Genomic DNA, 20,295 nt, shown 5'->3' on the forward strand with positions numbered 1-20,295 from the left:
TTGCATCTTCGTGTGAATAATACATGAGAGCGCATTCTCTACGTTTCATTTCCAGACGACACTTCTGTCTAAAAAAGAATATTTTCCTCTTACCATTTGCAACATACGTTCTTTTCTGAGCTTCTCGACTTCCTCTTCATCCATGATCACTTCATCTTCACTCTCGACAGATTCGTCGCCTTCTTCAACAAAATCTTCTAGAAAATCTTCCTGCTCGTTGATCTTCTCCGGTTCGAGTAAAACTCCACTACTGTTGAGTGTGGTGGAGAGTATCTCGGACATCTTTCGTTGTCGAAAATTGAATACATCATCGCCGCTTTCGTCGTCAATAGACACATCGTCATAAACCATCGACATGACGGTGTGTTCAGCTTGTTCCAATATGTCTGTAGATCTTAAGTAAACAGATATTCTTATATCGCCTATCTAAAACAGAAAACCATAAAAGTACAAACAATCATACTACTTTCCTGTCATACGTCACAGCAACCTACATAATCCCCGTCTAATGTCATAGCAACCTACACACTCCCCGTCTAATGTCATAGCAACCTACATATTCCCCGTCGAATGTCAATGATTCCAAGGCGCTTTCTCCATTATCGAACGTGACAATCAATGCGTCATCCACCACTCTAAAACAAAAGGACCAATCCGATAGATATCACATCTTATAATTGTAAATATGTCGCAAAGAAGTTGAACTAAAAGATAACGAAATGTATACTTAACAGATCACCACGCAAAATTGTTCCAACACTTACCTGATTAGAACAATATTTCCATGCTCCTCGAACATTTCGATCAGTTCTTCCATGTTTACTTCTGCAACGTCATCATCATACTCCAATTGGATAATAACAGTTGGATCGGACGGTCCGTATGATTTTAAAACGTCGCGATGTATATTGTTCAACTTACTTACTTGTGCGCGTTCCACTTCAACATCTATCGACGCTATCACCGGTCTAAATGTAAAACATTGGTCTGGGAAAGAAGGAATCTGAGATTAATACATATGACGCATGCAATTTTTAAACAAGCTTTAGGCGTTTGATAACGCATGTTTCCGCTGAATAAAAGGGCTTGCCCACCTATGATCAGATGTTTTGAGGTCTGCTTTTCCATAATAGATACAACGCCCAGGATTGAATACAACGTCCAATGCTTGTTTCCGATCCTCTTTCCACTCAGGAGGTACATCTAAAAATTCAAGAAACCTGCTGTTAATCTGCTTGTCAAACATATGAATACAACGCTGTTTAAAACTGCGCCAACCTTCATCCGAATCATCGTCCTCCTTCGCATATTCTGCTCTCCTCCATAACACCCTGTCTGTCCACGCTGGAGTGCGGAACTTTTCGCTCGTGTCATAATCGTCCGAGAACAAATCAAACTTGTATGTCGGAGGGAAATTAATCGGACCTTCCTGAAACGCTGGAAACACCTAGATACAGTATGGTCATTCAATTAAGGAAAAGAGAAGTAAACAAGGGCATTCTTTTCACGTTATAGAAACGCATACATACTTTCGAATCAGATTTCTGTACAGTTAACTGATCATTAGCAAGCAGTTCAGGCCATCGCATTTCTTTTACCATTTCTTTTACTTCTGCGTTAGGCAGATCGATGCGATAATTAAAATCGCCACACCAAAACACATAATCATGCGAATCCAACGTAGAGCCCTGCATTGAGACAAAAAGAAATAGAAAGGTAGCAGTGGAAATTGATTTACATTAACACTTTTAAATGATTAGTCAACAGGCTAGGTGTCGTGACAGCCTTATCCACAGACACCATTAATTGTAATATGAAAGACAACGTAATACCAGTTTTATGACTTAAGACAAGAGAAATTAAAAGTAGCATTTTTGCCGTCGTACAGGCTCCCATGGCCCCTGTATACCCCTGAACAGAGTAATAGTGACTGTCCCTTCACTTTTTGTTAAGCGCAGCGATGTCTACTTTCTCATTATAATAGTCAAATATAACTAAAAAGTAGATACGGTGGAGAGTACATAGGATTTCCGCACCTTGTCCCACTATACATCCAAAATTGCAAAATTTGACTCAAAAATCACAGTAATATAGTCAGTCTCTGGTACAGTTTTTAATAAGCAAAGCGATGAAGTGTTTTTTGATTTTTAAAGATGGTGCCAAGCAAAAAACGGACGAAAGAAAATTTTCAAGAAAACGAAGAAAGAGTATTCATAGCTAGCTAGTATATCACTATATCACATTACATGTAATAAACCTCTTCCCAGCCTCAGCAAATACTTACCAACATATGTGGCATAAAACTAGAGACTGAGCTGGCATAAAACCACCAAATTAGCTAGCTAGCTAGCATGAAATTGCCAAATACAATTAGCTACTTTTGGCAGCATAAACTGATATTATACTAGCATAAAACTAGCTACTTAACTGGCATAAAACTGGCTATTTGGTGGGCATAAAATTAGCTATGTAGTTAGCTTAAAAGGATTTGTAAGACACATTTTCTAGTCATATACATACTGCACAATGAGATAATTCTGCTCTGATTAGGAAAGTACTATTAAATAACTACTATCGTCCAGAAATGTAAAATTATGTATGCATTCATGCCCTGTTGGTCTAATGGCTATGACACTCTTGCAAATGAGAGATCCGGGTTCGAATCCTGGACAGGGCTAGGAAAAACATAATTATCTTGCATCAATAGCTAGCTACGTAGTAGCTATATTAAGGACAATAGTGAATCTTTAAAAAAAAGGGAAGAATTGCATACAGTTCGATCCTCATATCATCAGCAATTTCATTAACGGAAAATAAAATGTTATATTAAACACAAGTGTTTTAGTTTATCACAAGAAAATTTAGCTATGTGTATCCGCAATATACTGTCCGGAAATGGTTTTCGCCTGCGAACCTAGGGGATCCTGTTCCCCGCTTTGCAACCCTTTCTATATTGATATGAGTGTTTAAAAAATTGTGTATGGTCTTACCATGGGGAATATCATTCGTTTGGAGATATCATGATAATTGTTGTTTCTTTCTAGAAAGTTACTTTGTCCAGCAGCAAAGTGACCACACACAAAACAAAATGACGTAGAATGAAGCAACATGCGTATCCCGACAGCACCTTTGTTTCCCGCGTTACCTTTCATGCCAGTCTTAACCGCGCTTACTGCAACATCCCTAAAAGGTGAAAAATTGATCGAGTCTAAAAATATAACAGCAATTGGGAATAAAAAAGTAGAATATTTCCAATTTGAATGAAAAAAAAAGAAACAAAATCTTGTCATTTGACCGAAATACTCAACTAAAAATAAGAACTCATAACGAACCTGATAAATGGTACATGCTGTACTCTTGCAAACACGAACAAACACACCCCGACAAGCTGTTCAGCTGTTACCAATGCATAAGGATTATCTCTTGAAATTATCTGCTGCAATTTTGAACCCCACTCCTTTTTCTGCACAGAACTATATACATAACAAGCAGTCGTATTATAAAACTTGTCAAAATAGAATTGTACCTGATACGTGTAGTGCATGAAATTTACTAGTCTACGCAATATAGTTACCTTGTAGACAAAATATTACTTGTGTTTAGATCCACAAGCTCTTCAAAACCAATAGCAAATATATCAGTTGGCTTGGTGAAGTCTTCTTCAGCGTCCACAATACCTTCAGGGGCGAGCTTATAATAGTCCACCAACCAATCATGCATTGATTGATGCTTATAAGCAATACTGCGGAAGTGTTTTCCTCCATTCACATTCCACGTGCCAACGGAGATACGAATTTCTTTAGTTGTGGTGAACTTCTCATTTTGTAGACACAGATCATGAAGAATGGTTGGTGATGCTACAGCAAGAAAGGTTGATTAGTCAATATCTATCGTTCTGATGGCACGTCCTATCGTTCTGAGGGAACGTGCTATCGTTTTGATGGTACGTCCTATCGTTCTGATGGAACGTGCTATCGTTTTGATGGAACGTGCTATCGTTCTGATGGTACGTCCTATCGTTCTGATGGAACGTGCTATCGTTTTGATGGTACGTCCTATCGTTCTGATGGAACGTGCTATCGTTTTGATGGAACGTGCTATCGTTCTGATGGTACGTCCTATCGTTCTGATGGAACGTGCTATCGTTTTGATGGTACGTCCTATCGTTCTGATGGAACGTGCTATCGTTTTGATGGAACGTGCTATCGTTTTGATGGTACGTCCTATCATTCTGATGGAAAGTCTTGCTTTTTGTTGCGAAAAAACTTACGTGTGGCCAAGTCGTTAGAAAATTCGCTTCGTAATGATAAGGACGATGGTTCGATGCACCGAAGTCTGTTAAACTACGTGCTTCGCGTGCTTTCCGTGCCTTAGTGCTTTACGTGGCTTTCATATCTACGTGTTTTTATTTTATGTGTCTTTAGAGATCAACCTGCCTTGAACTTCCCCTTTGATTATTGTTAAACAGAATAATTATATTCACCTGGGCCTGATGGTATATTTTAGAATAAATAATTCACTGAATAGCAGTAATAATGAAACATGCTTAAATAGACATCAATGTTTTTCTTATATGTGCCTACTTTTCATTTTATCGTGTTTATTTATACTTTATTATTATCATTGCAAATACCTAAAACACAAGGGAAAATCAAAAATCATGCCACGTATAAGAAGGGGACTTAAAGCACGCAAAGCACTATGGCACGCAAAGAACTATGACACGCAAAGAGCTATGACACGCAAAGTACTTTGACATACAAGACACTATGGCACGTGAAGAACTATGGTACGCAAAGAACTATGAAACGCAAATAACTGACACACAAAGAACTATGACACACAAAGAACTATGACACACAAAGAACTATGACACACAAAGAACTATGACACGCAAAGCACTGGCACGCAAAGAACTATGACACGTAGAGACGTTGGTAAGCATTAAAGCACGTAGGCACACGAGGCACGAATGTGTTTAGCAAGTGCTACTACCACAGCTAAGGTCGACCCATGCCATATGAGTGTAGACAAAGCCGATATATCTATACCTTAAGCTCCTATCATATTTCTGTTCAACAGTCAGTGAATATAATTACCTATCTTCTATTTCACACAACTTTTAATTAAACACTCAAACTTCTTTCACAAGTTTGTAGATTAGCATACAATTTATTATGTTTAGGATAAAATCTAATACTTAATTCAATAGCTAACAAAATTGGTTTTCAATAAAACTCTGTTTTTAAATGTACTATTCACACCTAAAGTTCAAAACACATTTGCCATGATCAAAATTAAAATTCAGTATGCTCAGAAATCCTGACCTAAAGCTATTTTGAAAGGAGTGAGAAATATCCTCTGGTCAGAACCATGAATAAGGTTTATGAAGAATATATCTGATAGCTAGGTTACACTTAGAACACGAATTAAACAAACTTGACATGTTGATTAATTAAAACAGGTTTTACTGTGGTATGAACGGGTATATATAAAACATGGATTTATAAAACCACATTAAAACATATATTAACTTTAGGTGTGAATGGGGTAAACGCAGAATTAAAAAAATCTGCATTTAGACCTCTAATTCGGTTTCTCACATAATAATGTGTACCCCATGACTGACGAGTTTATTATTATTAAATTGTTTATTTTATTGTTTATTGCTATTAAAACAAAGAAACAAAAACAAATAATTTTTTTCTGCTCACAATGTAAAAACGACCTTCCAAGCAACGCTCGAGCACGTTCGCCAATACTTCCAACAAAGATATTTCCCAACAACAGAATGTCGATTGCTTCCTGTTTGCTTCCGTCAAAGAAATTGTTGCGTATAGTTCTCTTTACAGATACAGCTCCATCATGAAGTTTACTGGCAATCTACACAAATAAGAAGACATTACTAACGAGTGTGGGAAGTTTATTCATTTGGTGCAGGCGTGTACTAAGTAGATGGCAACTCGCATTAACTTACTTCAGTGTTGTTCGTAAGCTGAGAACTAATTTCTATTTTGTTGAAAACTTAACAAAACAAACCACGAAAACAGAAAAATACTATGTATTTACAACTAACCGTTCCTTTCGTCCCAGACTCCATCGCCCCAGTTCCTGAGTAGATGCGACTAATATGGTCACCGTTCAACTGCCACATGCTTTTTAGTGCCTCGTGGAAGCGAGAAACCGACTGACTGTCAGATATCCCAATGCTATTCAATTGTTGTGCTAGCATCTATGTTGCAAAAGAATTGTGTAAATATAACTGGACACCAGCATAAATTTCAAAAATAGAATAAACAATTTCTTACATGCAAACCAATCTCAGTCTGGACAGCGTTCGTTCGGTCGAGACAGTCAATGCAATTTGTACGAAAAGTGCCAATTTGTGAACTGGAAAAATAAACAATAGAAAATTCAAATAAATCCATAGCACTGTTAATTAAAGTAAATACTCAAGATGGAATGAAATCGTATAAAGCAAAAGTGTAGCTTTCTAAAATTCTATTGCAACTTACTGGTCGTATTACAACGTTTTTCAGCTTGGAGACAGGCAAGAACGTTTCAAGGAAAAAAAGTTAACTTTGTCTTAATAAAAAAATAAACACGATAAAAACTTTACCTGCTAACTTCACCTCTAACATTTGAATAAAATCTAAAATTTGTTAGGGAAGGTTTGGCCTGCTTCATTAGAACCTTGATGTTGTCATATTTCCCTCCTCCACAGTGCCTGTGATAATCAAACTCCACCATGTGTGTGTCAAAACTGTGGCTAGATTTTTTTAAGTGTTCTCTGTACGCTGCGCTCAAGATGGCTTCTCCTTCCTTTCTACCGAGCAAATTTATCAACAACTGATAGCCGTACAAGTTCTTTAAATTTAAAATATGTCTTTCAAACGCTGGTGTCGACGCTTCAAAGCCACGACTCATTTTTATCTTATGAACACCAACCTTCGTAGAAGTTGAAAAGAAAAAATTAAAGCATTAAAACATGGAATTAAACCTTCATTTAGTACTTGTAGAGCGACCATTAGAAACTATCTAAACATCTTTTTAGGATGCAAATCTAAAAAAATAACCTAACATCTTCATCTAAAAGGCGCATTTGTCATTACTGGTGGAGACTGTATTGATATTCTACCTTCGTAAACAACCCACCTGGACACCAGGCTGCTCCCAAAACAATGGCACAGATCCTCGTGTTTGAATAAAAGAAGTGACACTGTCATCAATCACAACAAACTAAAGGTATAAAGCAAATTATGATTATACAGACAGACAGACAGACAGACAGACAGACAGACAGACAGACAGACAGACAGACAGACAGACAAACAGACAGACAGGCAGGCAGACAGAAAGACAGAAAGGCAGGCAGGCAGGCAGGCAGGAATAAACAAAAATGAGCTACCTGCTCAGTTTCTACGAAATTTGCCACGTGTCCATCGTCATTAGTTCCTCGCACATTGAACCTTGTTCCAGCTCGTTCACAGCTTAAGCGTGAGATCAAACATACTTTAGCTTGCTGTGCACCAACGTAAATTGTTCGAATTTCCACACCTCCACACATGATCCGAACAAATAGTTTTTCGCAATCAATTCCAAATCGTTTAAAATGAGTATGCATTCCATAATTCCTGAAAGATGTAAAACATTTATGACGGATTTAATTGATGACTTTAAATAGAGACCAATAAGGGATTTATTTGATGACTTTAAACAGAGACCAATAAGGGATTTATATGATGACTTTTAACAGAGACCAATAAGGGATTTATATGATGACTTTTAACAGAGACCAATAAGGGATTTATATATGATGACTTTTAACAGAGATCAAAGAGGGATTTATATGATGACTTTTAACAGAAATCAATAAGGGATTTATATGATGACTTTCAACAGAGACCAATAAGGGATTTATATGATGACTTTTAACAGAGACCAATAAGGGATTTATATGATGACTTTTAACAGAGATCAAAGAGGGATTTATATGATGACTTTTAACAGAGACCAATAAGGGATTTATATATGATGACTTTTAACAGAGATCAAAGAGGGATTTATATGATGACTTTTAACAGAGACAATAAGGGATTTATATGATGACTTTTAACAGAGACCAATAAGGGATTTATATGATGACTTTTAACAGAGATCAAAGAGGGATTTATATGACGACTTTTAGCAGAAATCAATAAGGGGTTTATATGATGACTTTTAACAGAGATCAAAGAGGGATTTATATGATGACTTTTAACAGAGACCAATAAGGGATTTATATATGATGACTTTTAACAGAGATCAAAGAGGGATTTATATGATGACTTTTAACAGAGACAATAAGGGATTGATATGATGACTTTTAACAGAGACCAATAAGGGATTTATATGATGACTTTTAACAGAGATCAAAGAGGGATTTATATGATGACTTTTAGCAGAAATCAATAAGGGGTTTATATGATGACTTTTAACAGAGATCAAAGAGGGATTTATATGATGACTTTTAACAGAGACCAATAAGGGATTTATATATGATGACTTTTAACAGAGACCAATTATCCGAAAAGCCGTAAACGTGAATTAAGTAGGTAAAGACACCAGTTCATGAAACAATGTATTTGTGTGTTTCTCTTTTACATTGATAGAAGAGAAAACGCTGCTTTCATAATTATATATTTACATTCTATTGAATTCTGTACTAAGATGTTTTAAAGATGTAAGACCATTTTTAGTGACCCACGATAGTCCGACGCGACGGATATTTAAAACCTACTTTTTGGAATGACAACACATAAAACCTCACAACACGTTTTTGTAACTGTGCACCAGCCTGAGCATGTTTTGTTAGTTTTATTTTCGACACAATATTTAACATTTAATGCACTTGATGAACACAAAAGTGAAAAACATAACGAATGTGTGAAACCAGCAATAAAATACAAGACAGCAGATTTACAAAAGATATAACACAATTAAAATAATACCAAAAGAATCTGTGATCGTGACTTTCTTGTGAGAGGTTTTGCCTCTGTGCCGACATGTTAAGCACAAACGTCTTTTCATGGTCTTCTGATACATCAACAGCAAAGTAAAAACAGCCAGACATTAAAAGCTTCTGTACATCGCCGATGCGAATATCCACGTCCGTAGCGTCTTGAAGTGACACATAGGAACAACTGCTAATTCGGTAAATCTCTGTACCCCTGATTTTTCCAGTGGACGAACATCCCGTGATAAAAAACAAATAACCCAATGCATTGCTGTTACCTAGAGGAGAGCGATCAGAATGTATCAATTCTGCTTTCCAAAAAAGAAGAAATTAAAATCACAAATTATTTACAAACTGAAAGACTGGTTTCGGTCTCTCCAGCAGCTGACTTCAATCAAACTAACAAAAGCACATACAAATTTTGATTTATCCACTATTTACGTAACTGTTATAAGAAAGATGCCCAAAACATTCCTCCTTTTAGTCAGGGTTATCACAAATCTGAGAAGAGTTGAGGACTTTTCACGACAAACTAAACTTTTTTTGAAAAGACGACGGCATTCTCATAAATTGAAAATATTTGAGGAGATTTTTAAGGTGATGTCACGAGTGAAGAATGTAGCAATTCTATAATTCTGGAAATAAAAAACATGGGGGTGTTAAATTATAATTAAGGAAATTTGAGGGAAAAATTGTTAAAATTTACTAGAGGGGATTTGAGGAGTTTTGAGGAGGCGTAGCAACCCTGTGAGTGATATTAATTTGACCCATGTGTTACTGCTTTCCTAAAGCCCAAATTTTCTTTACAATTATTTCATTTTTTTCCCTAGCTGAACCAACAAAGAAAAAGTGACTGACTTAAATTTTATTCTACTTTGCCTTCAAAAGGGAAAGACGGTTAGTAATCATAAAACCTTTATCTCAATAAAGCAGCCACAAAGTGGCCAACTTTTTAAACAATTGTAGAAGATTCAAGAACATTTTTAAAGAGCAAGCACTGTATCAGCAAGAAAACAAACAGGAGAACTCGCAAATATTAACTTTTATTTTTCACAGGTTTCGCAGATTTTCAGCTAACCTAAATCATTTGTCAAAAATTATAAATTCAATAACAATTCCAGAACAAGCCTTGATTAGTGCTTTTATAAAGTACATTTTAAAATAATAATAATAATAATAATAATAATAATAATAATAATAATAATAATAATAATAATAATAATAATAATAATAATAATAATAATAATAATAATAATAATAATAATAATAATAATAATAATAATAATAATAATAATAATAATAATAATAATAATAATAATAATAGGAATAACAATAATAATAATAATAAAATCCTAAGTAATTCAAGAAATTTTGAGGTCGTTAGCCATGTGTGAAAATCAGTGTGTTATTCCCTCTTGCTTTCCCCATCGTACATTGAACAATCAAATTGGTTTAGTTTAAGTTTGTTCGAGCGAACATGTTGTTGTAGTTTGCTCTGGTTATCTACCAATATATAAGTGTAGATATTGGCAATTTGTGAACTGAATACTAACTGAATAATGAGATCATCAGTTGATTTCTACCGTCATTGGAGTTTTCGGCCCCGTCCTAGCACGGACTAATCAATAACTCCTCAACCTCAACAACAATGGCAACCAACAAAATAGAACCTGTACACCCGCCATTGATAAATAATACTGGACCTGGCAACAACCTTGGCAATTCGACAACAAAACCTAAAGGTGGAAATATCGAACGTTCCATTTCAATGTCGACTTTAAAGGTTTCATCAACAACCAACCTTGAAGCACAAAAAAAGTACAATAAATCCACAAACAAATACCATCATTGACATAAACTGTTTTGTTATAAGCGTAACTTTCTTTATATAAGAGCAACTCTCTTTCCCCATTACCAACTCTATTATAACAGGAAAACTTGATATACACCGTTATAAAACACAACATCACAATACATTTAATGCAAAGATACTGGAACTAACTTGTTCCGTCATTTTAAGAGGAAGTGTAACGAACAAAGGTACCGTTAGTTCTAAAACACAAAATAAAACAACGTCGTGACATGAGCTACAATATGCCAACTCTCTCAAAAAGAAGAGAAATCCATATCACCATAGCAACTCATTGTACTCATGATATAAAAAATATATATTTACAATTGGTCGAATCGAACAACATTTAGTAACGGTCTGTTACCACAGCCATCCGACAACATAGAGACATAGTGCCCAAATCAACTTCTAAACGACACTTGACACCTAAACTGTTTTTCAAACCAACTAAAATTCATATTACCATAGCAACATTATGCACCACCATTGTGCCTTAAAATATCAAACAAAAAATATACTGTAGAACAGCCTGTTGACACAAATTTTCAACAAAACGTAACGCATGGACACCTTTAGCCGTGTCCAACTCTGAAATTAGCCTGACTAAAATCCTAAATTGTGTTTTACTTATAAAAGAGACCTGAGTACAAAGTTGCAACCGGTCTCTTAAATTAATCATAACCCATATCGCTATGGCAACAACTAATACTCACATTGCGCTTTTTTGAAAAAGACGAACAACAGTCGACAACGGCCCGTTTAAACGGCCCTTCAACTATATATGGCTGCACATGTCTTAAAATCGACCTCTTTTCACTCGAGTAGCTGTCGTAGCAAGACATACATACGCAAGATATACTTACGCATCATGAATCAAAACGATCCTTTGAATTTGTTTCAGTTACACGACAATGAGAACGGTAAGTTAAAAAAAGAAAATTGTTCTTACTAACTGATGAGAATACCTAAACAAAGGTATGGCCCACTATCACGAGGAGTTATTGATTAGTCCGTGCTAGGACGGGGCCGAAAACTCCAATGACGGTAGAAATCAACTGATGATCTCATTATTCAGTTAGTTTTTTAAAAAGAACGAAACACAAATTGCCAATATCAACACTTATATATTGGTAGATAACCAGAGCAAACTACAACAACATGTTCACTCAAACAAACTTAAACTAAACCAATTTGATTGTTCAATGTACGATGGGGAAAGCAAGAGGGAATAACACACTGATTTTCACACATAACACACTGATTATCTCATTACTCAGTTAGTATTTTTTAAAAGAACGAAACACAAATTGCCAATATCTACACTTATATATTGGTAGATAACCAGAGCAAACTACAACAACGTGTTCGCTCGAACAAACTAAAACTAAACCAATTTGATCGTTCAATGTACGATGGGGAAAGCGAGAGGGAATAACACACTGATTTTCACACATTCATTTTTTTCCCTAGCTGAACCAACAAAGAAAAAGTTACTGACTTAAATTTTATTCTACTTTGCCTTCCAAAGGGAAAGACGGTTAGTAATCATAAAACCTTTATCTCAATAAAGCAGCCACAAAGTGGCCAACTTTTTAAACAATTGTAGAAGATTCAAGAACATTTTTAAAGAGCAAGCACTGTATCAGCAAGAAAACAAACAGGAGAACTCGCAAATATTAATTTTTATTTTTCACAGGTTTCGCAGATTTTCAGCTAACCTAAATCATTTGTCAAAAATTATAAATTCAATAACAATTCCAGAACAAGCCTTGATTAGTGCTTTTATAAAGTACATTTTAAAATAATAATAATAATAATAATAATAATAATAATAATAATAATAATAATAATAATAATAATAATAATAATAATAATAATAATAATAATAATAATAATAATAATAATAATAATAATAATAATAATAATAATTATAGTTAAATGATAGGACTATCAGGACATTAGCAATAACTTTTTTTCTATATAATTTAATTGTTCCATTTTTGGTGTGAACACTCCCTACAATACGAAGAATCGAACAGCGCAAATATATTTCATGTTGAGGTAACCAATTGAGTTATATAACCCACCTGGTCCAGATAATCCTACCATAAGAAAATCAAAATAGCTTCCCGTTAATAAGTTTTTTCAAACTAATTTCTGCAATTCTATGTATAATGATATAATTAGGTTTTTGCATGCTAAGTGTTATTAGCATTGCTTAACATAAAGTTAACTTTTTTTTAGTTTTACCTGAAAGCCGAGTGTACTTTAGTGAACCCTACTCGCGTATCACATTCGATGTCACCTCAAAAACATCCAAAATTTTTACTGTTGTTTGCACAAATCTAAGCGCTTTCAGAAAAATTGCTTAGGTAAAAGTAAAATATTAGGTTTGTACCACGCTATTGCACCAAAATATGGTTTTAATTTGCCAAAATTTCTTTCAAAAAACGCAAAAGTTCATGCAAATGACTGCACGGTCCTACCTATTTATAAACAAAATCACTGTGCGTTGGCAATCAAAATAGTAGCTAATATATTGGGATTTCCCATGAACGGCCAGTTTGGGTTGTAATGTTTACTTTCATTTTTAGCGTGGACACAGCACAAAGAACATTTGCTTTTTAAATCATCTCAGAGTTTGAGATAATTTAAGCGCTTAAAAAGAATATAATTTTTAAATAAAATATATTGCTAGTCCAATATAATTAAAGTAAGTTTCTGGTGAAATAGTACGCAGAGCTAACTAATTAAATTGTCACTCAACACAGGTATTATCTTTTTTTGTAATGAAATTGTGTAACTAGCTACGACTCTAAACTTTTAACACTTTTACAGAGATTAATGCTAACCAGCTAGCTAACTGGCAGTTAACAGGAAGATTTTAATTAGCCTGGCAATAAGATGGTAGCCAACATAGCTAGCTAGCTACATGATAAGTATACAATATGTTCAGTGTAATCACTTGAATTTCCAAACTTTTCTTGGATATATATCCCAATATTCCCTATATATATCAAATAGTTCTATAACATCTTCTGCTTCAATAAAAGGCAAAGGATGTATACTGTAGCCATAAACAGTGTACACTATGTTCATAAGTATAGAAAAGACTTAAAGTATAGCTGTCCTTAAAGAACAGAAAAAAACTATCCATATCTAAGAAAGTGTGGAAGTTTAAGTTATTGCATGCCATGATGAGTATTTCAAAGAAACTTATCTTTTTTTGTTTGTTTGAGAAAGTTGGGATGGTGGATGATTGGGTGAACCATTTATACAATAGCTCTCATGCCAGATGTAACCCTGTACACACAACTGTAATTGCATCCTTTTAGTAGTTAAAAGTTTTCTGCAAAATTTGTTTTCTCAAACATGGGTGAAGCAGACAGATCAATATTCCATCAGATCAGTAGTCATCATATGGTCAAGATTAAGTATACCTCAGGTCCATTTCGTGGAAATAAAAAAGAACTTGATTACAAAAAGGATTTTTGACTTGAAAGTTGTTATGGGGTGGTATTAGACTAATGTAATGGATTCAATATGTAAATTTTTTTAGATAATTGATACTTGCTGAGTTCCAGAATTTAGGCATTTTTGGAGAGGCTGCTAAGACTTTTTGAAGAGAATAACAGATTTTGACCAAATAATTAAGTGATACTTACAATTTTTTTCCAGCAAAATGTGATCAAGGAGTGTGCACATAAAAAAAATTCAGACCAACTGAGCTTGTAAATATATTTTTAGGACATATTTCCTGTCCAACGACCTGGCTCAGGGGTGAAACCCTGCATAATACACTACCGCATTATTTAAAAAAAAAATTATCCACCTGTTGAAATAAAAACATTCGATACAAACTATCGTAAACTATGTCATACCAAAAAAAGAGTCGCCCACCAGTTTCTAATTTTAGCGAAATAAGTTTTTGTGGAAGTTTCAAAATTGAAATGAAATTCGGTTGAAATAAAAGCACCGGTTTCAGCTTTAAGGCTGTTTCAGCAAAAAACAGTCACCCAGCATTTTTAAATAACACAATAGAAAAACAAAAACAATTTGTTGAGCATTGTCATAGATAAAATTATGGAAAAAATTTGTATTTCACAAAAGATTTTGTGTATCACATAGCCACAATTACATATCATTCACCAGGTTATTAGACTGTTGTTGCATTGACACTGAAAAGTACAGCTGACACTGCTACATCTAAGCACAAAAAACAATATAATGAGGAAATTTTCTGGCAATTTTTTTTTAATAGAAACACAAATCTGTCTGCTACTCTCACTTTTTGGCTAGGTAGTTAAATACGCAAAGTTTCATCTGGTAGGTGAAGATACAGTAGCAAGAAACAAAAGTTGGCTAGGCTAAAGTACATTTATACCACACTGAGCAGAAAGGAAAATTTTAGCACTATGATTATGCTTGCAGCTTGAAACTTCAGACTGAATATGGTTGACATTAAATCACAGTTTTAACATTTTATAGTGTGCAGCAAGACAACGAAAAATGCTTTATAGCAAAATATGTGGAGATGAAGCTAATTCATCTGCAACACAATGCGTCTTGTGCAAAGATTATGTTGATGTTAAATGCCATGGTGGAGTTGTTGGGGATGGCCATGTTGTATGTAAAGAATGTACTGGTAAGTAATAATGTTGTCTTATAGAAAACCAGGTAAAAAACAAATAAAAGAAGTTTTATGTGGTTAAATCACTTGCAAAAAAGGGAGCTGTGTTTTTCATACTCATTATATTTTAATTTTCTACTAGGTAATTTAGATGAAATTACTAGTGGTACTATTAGCAAGGAAGAACTTGTTATTGAGGGTTAGTACAATCAATCAATCCATACATTTTTTTTTTTTACTATTTTAATTTAAACGAATTACATGTTATATTTATAAATGCAAAAGTAAAACTGAAATTTGCCTAAAAACTAAGAACACTTTTTAAGAACATCTTTGGCCTCCATGTATTTAAACTACTTTTTTTACAAATAACTTAGTTTACCATTATACTGTAAAACTTTTACAATAACAAACATGTTTTTCTTAAAAATAGAGAGAAGTTGTTAATGGCTTTTAGAAAGCTCATTTTGTCCGTTTTTTGTATATTAAATATTGCGTATATTTCAGAACGCGTAAGAATAGCTTAGATTTGTTAAAAATAAGCATGTGTAACCTCACCCAAGATTTACATATTCTTATCACCAATGTTTATCGTATTTGGTTTTCTTAGGTGTTAGCAAGTTCAACTCCAAGTTAATCAAAGAAGTTGTGGAATCAAAGTCTTTAAAATTAATATTTTCAGGCCAGGTACTTTTTCTTAGACATTTGTTATTCACGATATAGATAAAAAAATTTGTGAATTCTTTATTTCTGTTGCAGTGAGAATAATGAATTATATTTTAGCTGTACAGCCATAGGCATAATACATTTAAGAAGGGTGGCAAACATAAGCGTGAGTGTGTATACAGTTAATCTTATTATAATTAATCTTTTATTAAGGAGGACGACAGCTCGTATTCACTTAGTACAACTGTTGTTTTAGGAAATATGGACGATACTTGTGTGCTGGATCTTTTATCAGATGGTCAAAGAGAGTTAATCATTTCACAGATTATGCACCATTTTGGTAAAGAAAGCGAGGTAACCATGATATTTATGTACACATCACATTCTCTGCCTATACAATCTGTTAGGTGATTGTAAAGTGTTCTTTTGTCTAGATGCATGATTATTATGTTAAAGTATTACTGCCAGAAGCCGTGATATTATTACTTGCGAAATCCATGAGGTGGTCTAGAGTTAAGGTGAATATTTATTTAGAAATTTAATAGAAGACTGTTATGTATTATATAAAGAATATCAAGGGAAGTCAAATTTTTATACCTTGCATATAAGTATGTCTCCTTTTGTAATTGAGGTGTAACACCAATAGAATTTGTGGGGAATGAACTATGTACCAAACTATGTATAGGGTTACATTAAAAAATAGACTTTACTATTTTCCTGCACGATGACATAAACTTAACTGCAAAATTTAACCTATTTTTGTATCGTTAAATGCTAAATATACTAATGGAGGATGTCTAGTAAGGCTTTTAAAGCCAACCATTTTTATAACATTGATCGAAATAATCCAAAAAGTAAAGGCAAAATATATACCTTCTTTCAATTTTACCCTTACTGCATACAAATGTTTTTGTCTTTTTTTATCAATTTGTTTTCTTTAACCCCCTGTTCCCTGAGTTCAGCTTGCTCCAGTTGTTGTTAATTGGACACGACCCCTAGGTATTTTTGCTTCGCAGGAGATTGACTTACATATTAAAAATGCTAGATCCGCCCCTTGATGTTTTCATTAATATATCATAGTAGGGTTGCAATTGTAACGTTTCCGTGTCATTTTTTTTAGGCTGAAGTTTTTCTTGGGTTATACCTACAGGAGAGGTATGTGTTATTTCCCAGTTCTAACTTTTTGCGTTAAGCTATTGTTCGTTTGGCACGTGGCTGGAAAAAGAATATGGCTGATCAATGAAGTACTTTGCATGACTCTTTAGAATTTTCTATAAAAGGGGAAAATTTTAAAAATCCTTACTATCAATATACAAAAAATGCATAAAATATAATTTTTCATTTGTGATAAAGTGACATTTGTGATAAATCGCATAACATACGACGTTAAACAATACTTGACCCGCCTCATTGACAAAAGTGTGTTTAATTTGTTTAACCAGCAATTTAATAATTATTCTCTTTCTAGAAACAAAGACGACGCAGAAAATTTAGGTATTTTTTCTTTTTCATATTAAAGTATTTGTCTTTAAATTTAAGTGCTAATTTCCCTATGTTTTATGACAGAGCACCAAAGTACGTTCGTTGGAATGGTGAAGGAGGGCATGAGAAATTATCAGCGGCAAAGTATGCATGGATTTATTTTTAATAATTTTTTTTATTGATTTTAAACTTTTAAAGGTTTTTTTTATTCATCTACATTTTTATTGTATAGAGGAGGATTTTCTTAAAAAAGTTGAAGCAAAAAAAGCAAAAAGTAAGAACTTAGTGGAAACTCTTTGTCTTTTTATGGAAACGCCGTCAACGTAAGATATAAATATCCACAAACTCAATACAAAATAGTTACCTTAAAATAGTTGACATAATGATAACGTATTTTTTTTACAGAAAGTTGGCTTACATGTGAATAATGATGTTGATGACAATGGTAGCGATAAAGACGTTGTTGACGATGGTAACGATGGTGACGTTGATGACGATGGTGACGATGATGACGATGGTAGCGATAAAGACATTGATGACGATGGTGACGTTGATGACGATGGTAACGATGGTGACGTTGATGATGATAGTAACAATGGTGACGTTGATGGTTACAATGGTTACAGCAATGCTGATCGAAACGGTAATGATGGCAGCCATGATGGTGATGTTGATTTTGCCCAATCTGTTGTTAATGATAGTGGGAAAGTAAATCTTCTTTTTCATGTTAATGACGACAAAAATAAAGTTATTCGACGACAATAAAGATGGCATTGACAGTGATTGTGACGAAAAAGTATAAGTTACTTTTTTGTTTATCTGCATTACAATGCTAAGTAAAAATTGTAAAGAATTCTTCTAATAGGCCATTGATCTGTTGATGGATTAAATAACTCCCACAAAATGTAGATACAAGCTAGTTAGCTTATGTTTGTTTAAATGCATATTGCACGCACGCATGTCGCGGTAGCCAAAATTTTCACTCCATTCTTTGTTTTTTAACTATATTTTTTATTTATGTTTTTTATTTATGTCTGTCAGTCACTGAAGAAAGCACATACTTGCAGAAAATTGTATCCACTTCGTGATAAAAGAGTTTATGAGGTATTATTTTTCGAGCAGCACATTGTACAAACGAATACTGTAGATTGTTTTTTAAAGAAAACATATTATTTTGAGGAAAGAGACACCATCAACTTACACGGAGAAAGTGACAAAGGAAGCTCCCACAATGACGATGATTATAAGCAAACTAAGGTAAGAGTAATTTTTCTCACAAGAAACTATATTTTCTGATTTGTAACTAAGTTTTATGACTAAATATGATTTAGAAACGGCAAGTGCGAAAACGGAAAAAGTTGTTTGACGAAGATGAACTTAAAGTCTTACGAAAGAAGTGCAAAAGAATGATCTGCGAATACGAAACGATGACGAAATGTCAAATCAAGGACGTATTAGCTGGCACTAACCTGATTAAAAAGTATGATTAGAAGCGGCTCAGGACAAGGATAGCGTACAAAAGAAAGTTATTTTTCGATTAGAACATTTTTTTGTGTTTTTTAAGTTGTGCTTATTGTAACTTTTATGTTTTTCTTTTTCATCACATTAACACAAATGCAACTGCTTTTTTTAATGTTTTTTTGTAAGTTTGTGCCATAATGAAATGCTGAATGACGATAGTTTTAGTAGATTTTGTTTTATAAAAGAATTCTTTTTTTGTAGCTTGATTTCTGGAGACTTATTGCGGAAACTTCTTCAGAAAGATATGTTTGTGTATCAAAATTGTTTTGTTTTATTAATATTTGACTCCTGGTATAGGCTGTGACAACACATCTTGCATGGGTTTATCGACCAGAGTGTTGTGTATGCGCTTTAACCCAATATGTTCAATTTGATTACATATAGATACAAGAAACCTAAAATTAAACATTTCAAAACTGGATTAATCATTGTCTCTGGGAGTAATTTGGCAGCGTTAATTTTGGGGAAGGGGGGGGGGTATAATGTCTACATGCCGTCAATTATATTAAAAGCGAGTAAAGTATATTCCGTATTCAGTCGCCGTAGACTAGTTGTTAAAGCTTTCGCATTTTGTGCAGGAGACCGGGATTCGATTCCTTCCGACGGCCAATTAATATTTCATACCCAAAATTTCCAGACGTCATCAATAAACCACGTGACTAATTATAAAAGTAAGCCATATTAGTACACTACGACTAAATTATGTGAAATAAATGTTTAACTTATTTTTTAAAGTCATTAGTATTTCTTAAAATGTAGCAATATTTTTTGCATAATGTCTGTATAATCCTACCAGTAATAATAGGCCGTTTAATCCTACCAATGTCCCAATAATCCTACCAATGTCCCGATAGTCCTACCAATGTCCCCATAGTCCTACCAATGTCCTGATAGTCCTACCAATATAATAATAATAATAATAATAATAATAATAATAATAATAATAATAATAATAATAATAATAATAATAATAATAATAATAATAATAATAATAATAATAATAATAATAATAGGAATAACAATAATAATAATAATAAAATCCTAAGTAATTCAAGAAATTTTGAGGTCGTTAGCCACCCTTAAAAAATTCCATGAACATTTTAAATTTTCCGTACTTATGAGACTTATCTAGACTCTTGTTTACATTGA

General features: G+C 33.8%; 3 protein-coding genes across 6 annotated transcripts in view; 2 read left to right on the plus strand and 1 right to left on the minus strand.

The window, feature by feature from the left end:
- The window catches only part of LOC130629258 (synaptojanin-1-like), a 29,264-nt gene that overhangs the window by 4,176 nt on the left and 4,793 nt on the right, over positions 1-20,295 (minus strand). The window contains exons 3-18 of one of the 2 annotated variants that reach the window (XM_057442397.1): positions 8,991-9,273; positions 7,409-7,634; positions 7,156-7,239; positions 6,620-6,948; positions 6,309-6,390; positions 6,077-6,232; positions 5,715-5,883; positions 3,575-3,857; positions 3,333-3,473; positions 2,991-3,183; positions 1,530-1,688; positions 1,279-1,447; positions 1,095-1,203; positions 765-968; positions 557-635; positions 94-426 (exon numbers count right to left, since the gene is read on the minus strand). In XM_057442397.1, coding sequence (XP_057298380.1) covers positions 94-426; positions 557-635; positions 765-968; positions 1,095-1,203; positions 1,279-1,447; positions 1,530-1,688; positions 2,991-3,183; positions 3,333-3,473; positions 3,575-3,857; positions 5,715-5,883; positions 6,077-6,232; positions 6,309-6,390; positions 6,620-6,948; positions 7,156-7,239; positions 7,409-7,634; positions 8,991-9,273 — 2,999 coding nt within the window. Of the gene's footprint in view, positions 1-93; positions 427-556; positions 636-764; positions 969-1,094; positions 1,448-1,529; positions 1,689-2,990; positions 3,184-3,332; positions 3,474-3,574; positions 3,858-5,714; positions 5,884-6,076; positions 6,233-6,308; positions 6,391-6,619; positions 6,949-7,155; positions 7,240-7,408; positions 7,635-8,990; positions 9,274-20,295 lie in introns of both variants that reach the window. The other variant, XM_057442396.1, reaches the window with a different exon arrangement.
- LOC130629266 (uncharacterized) lies at positions 13,459-18,866 on the plus strand. 3 transcript variants are annotated; one of them, XM_057442409.1, is made up of 11 exons: positions 13,459-13,618; positions 15,336-15,492; positions 15,620-15,676; positions 16,088-16,164; positions 16,261-16,309; positions 16,400-16,497; positions 16,578-16,661; positions 17,264-17,298; positions 17,612-17,637; positions 17,710-17,769; positions 18,031-18,468. In XM_057442409.1, exons 2-11 carry the CDS (start codon positions 15,357-15,359, stop codon positions 18,051-18,053), a joined length of 645 nt encoding a protein of 214 aa, XP_057298392.1. In that variant the 5' UTR covers positions 13,459-13,618; positions 15,336-15,356; the 3' UTR covers positions 18,054-18,468. The 3 variants fall into 3 exon arrangements, 2 of the variants coding, with proteins under 2 accessions (XP_057298392.1, XP_057298393.1); XR_008981929.1 differs by lacking the exon at positions 13,459-13,618 and adding an exon at positions 18,805-18,866 and having other exon boundaries at positions 13,967-15,492; positions 18,031-18,421; XM_057442410.1 differs by lacking the exons at positions 13,459-13,618; positions 17,264-17,298; positions 17,612-17,637 and having other exon boundaries at positions 14,335-15,492.
- Positions 18,643-19,407, plus strand: LOC130629268 (uncharacterized). Its single transcript, XM_057442414.1, has 2 exons — positions 18,643-18,882; positions 18,957-19,407. Exons 1-2 carry the CDS (start codon positions 18,643-18,645, stop codon positions 19,113-19,115), a joined length of 399 nt encoding a protein of 132 aa, XP_057298397.1. The 3' UTR covers positions 19,116-19,407.

Source organism: Hydractinia symbiolongicarpus, chromosome 15 (assembly GCF_029227915.1).
Source record: "Hydractinia symbiolongicarpus strain clone_291-10 chromosome 15, HSymV2.1, whole genome shotgun sequence".
In the NCBI taxonomy this organism is placed as follows: domain Eukaryota; kingdom Metazoa; phylum Cnidaria; class Hydrozoa; order Anthoathecata; family Hydractiniidae; genus Hydractinia; species Hydractinia symbiolongicarpus.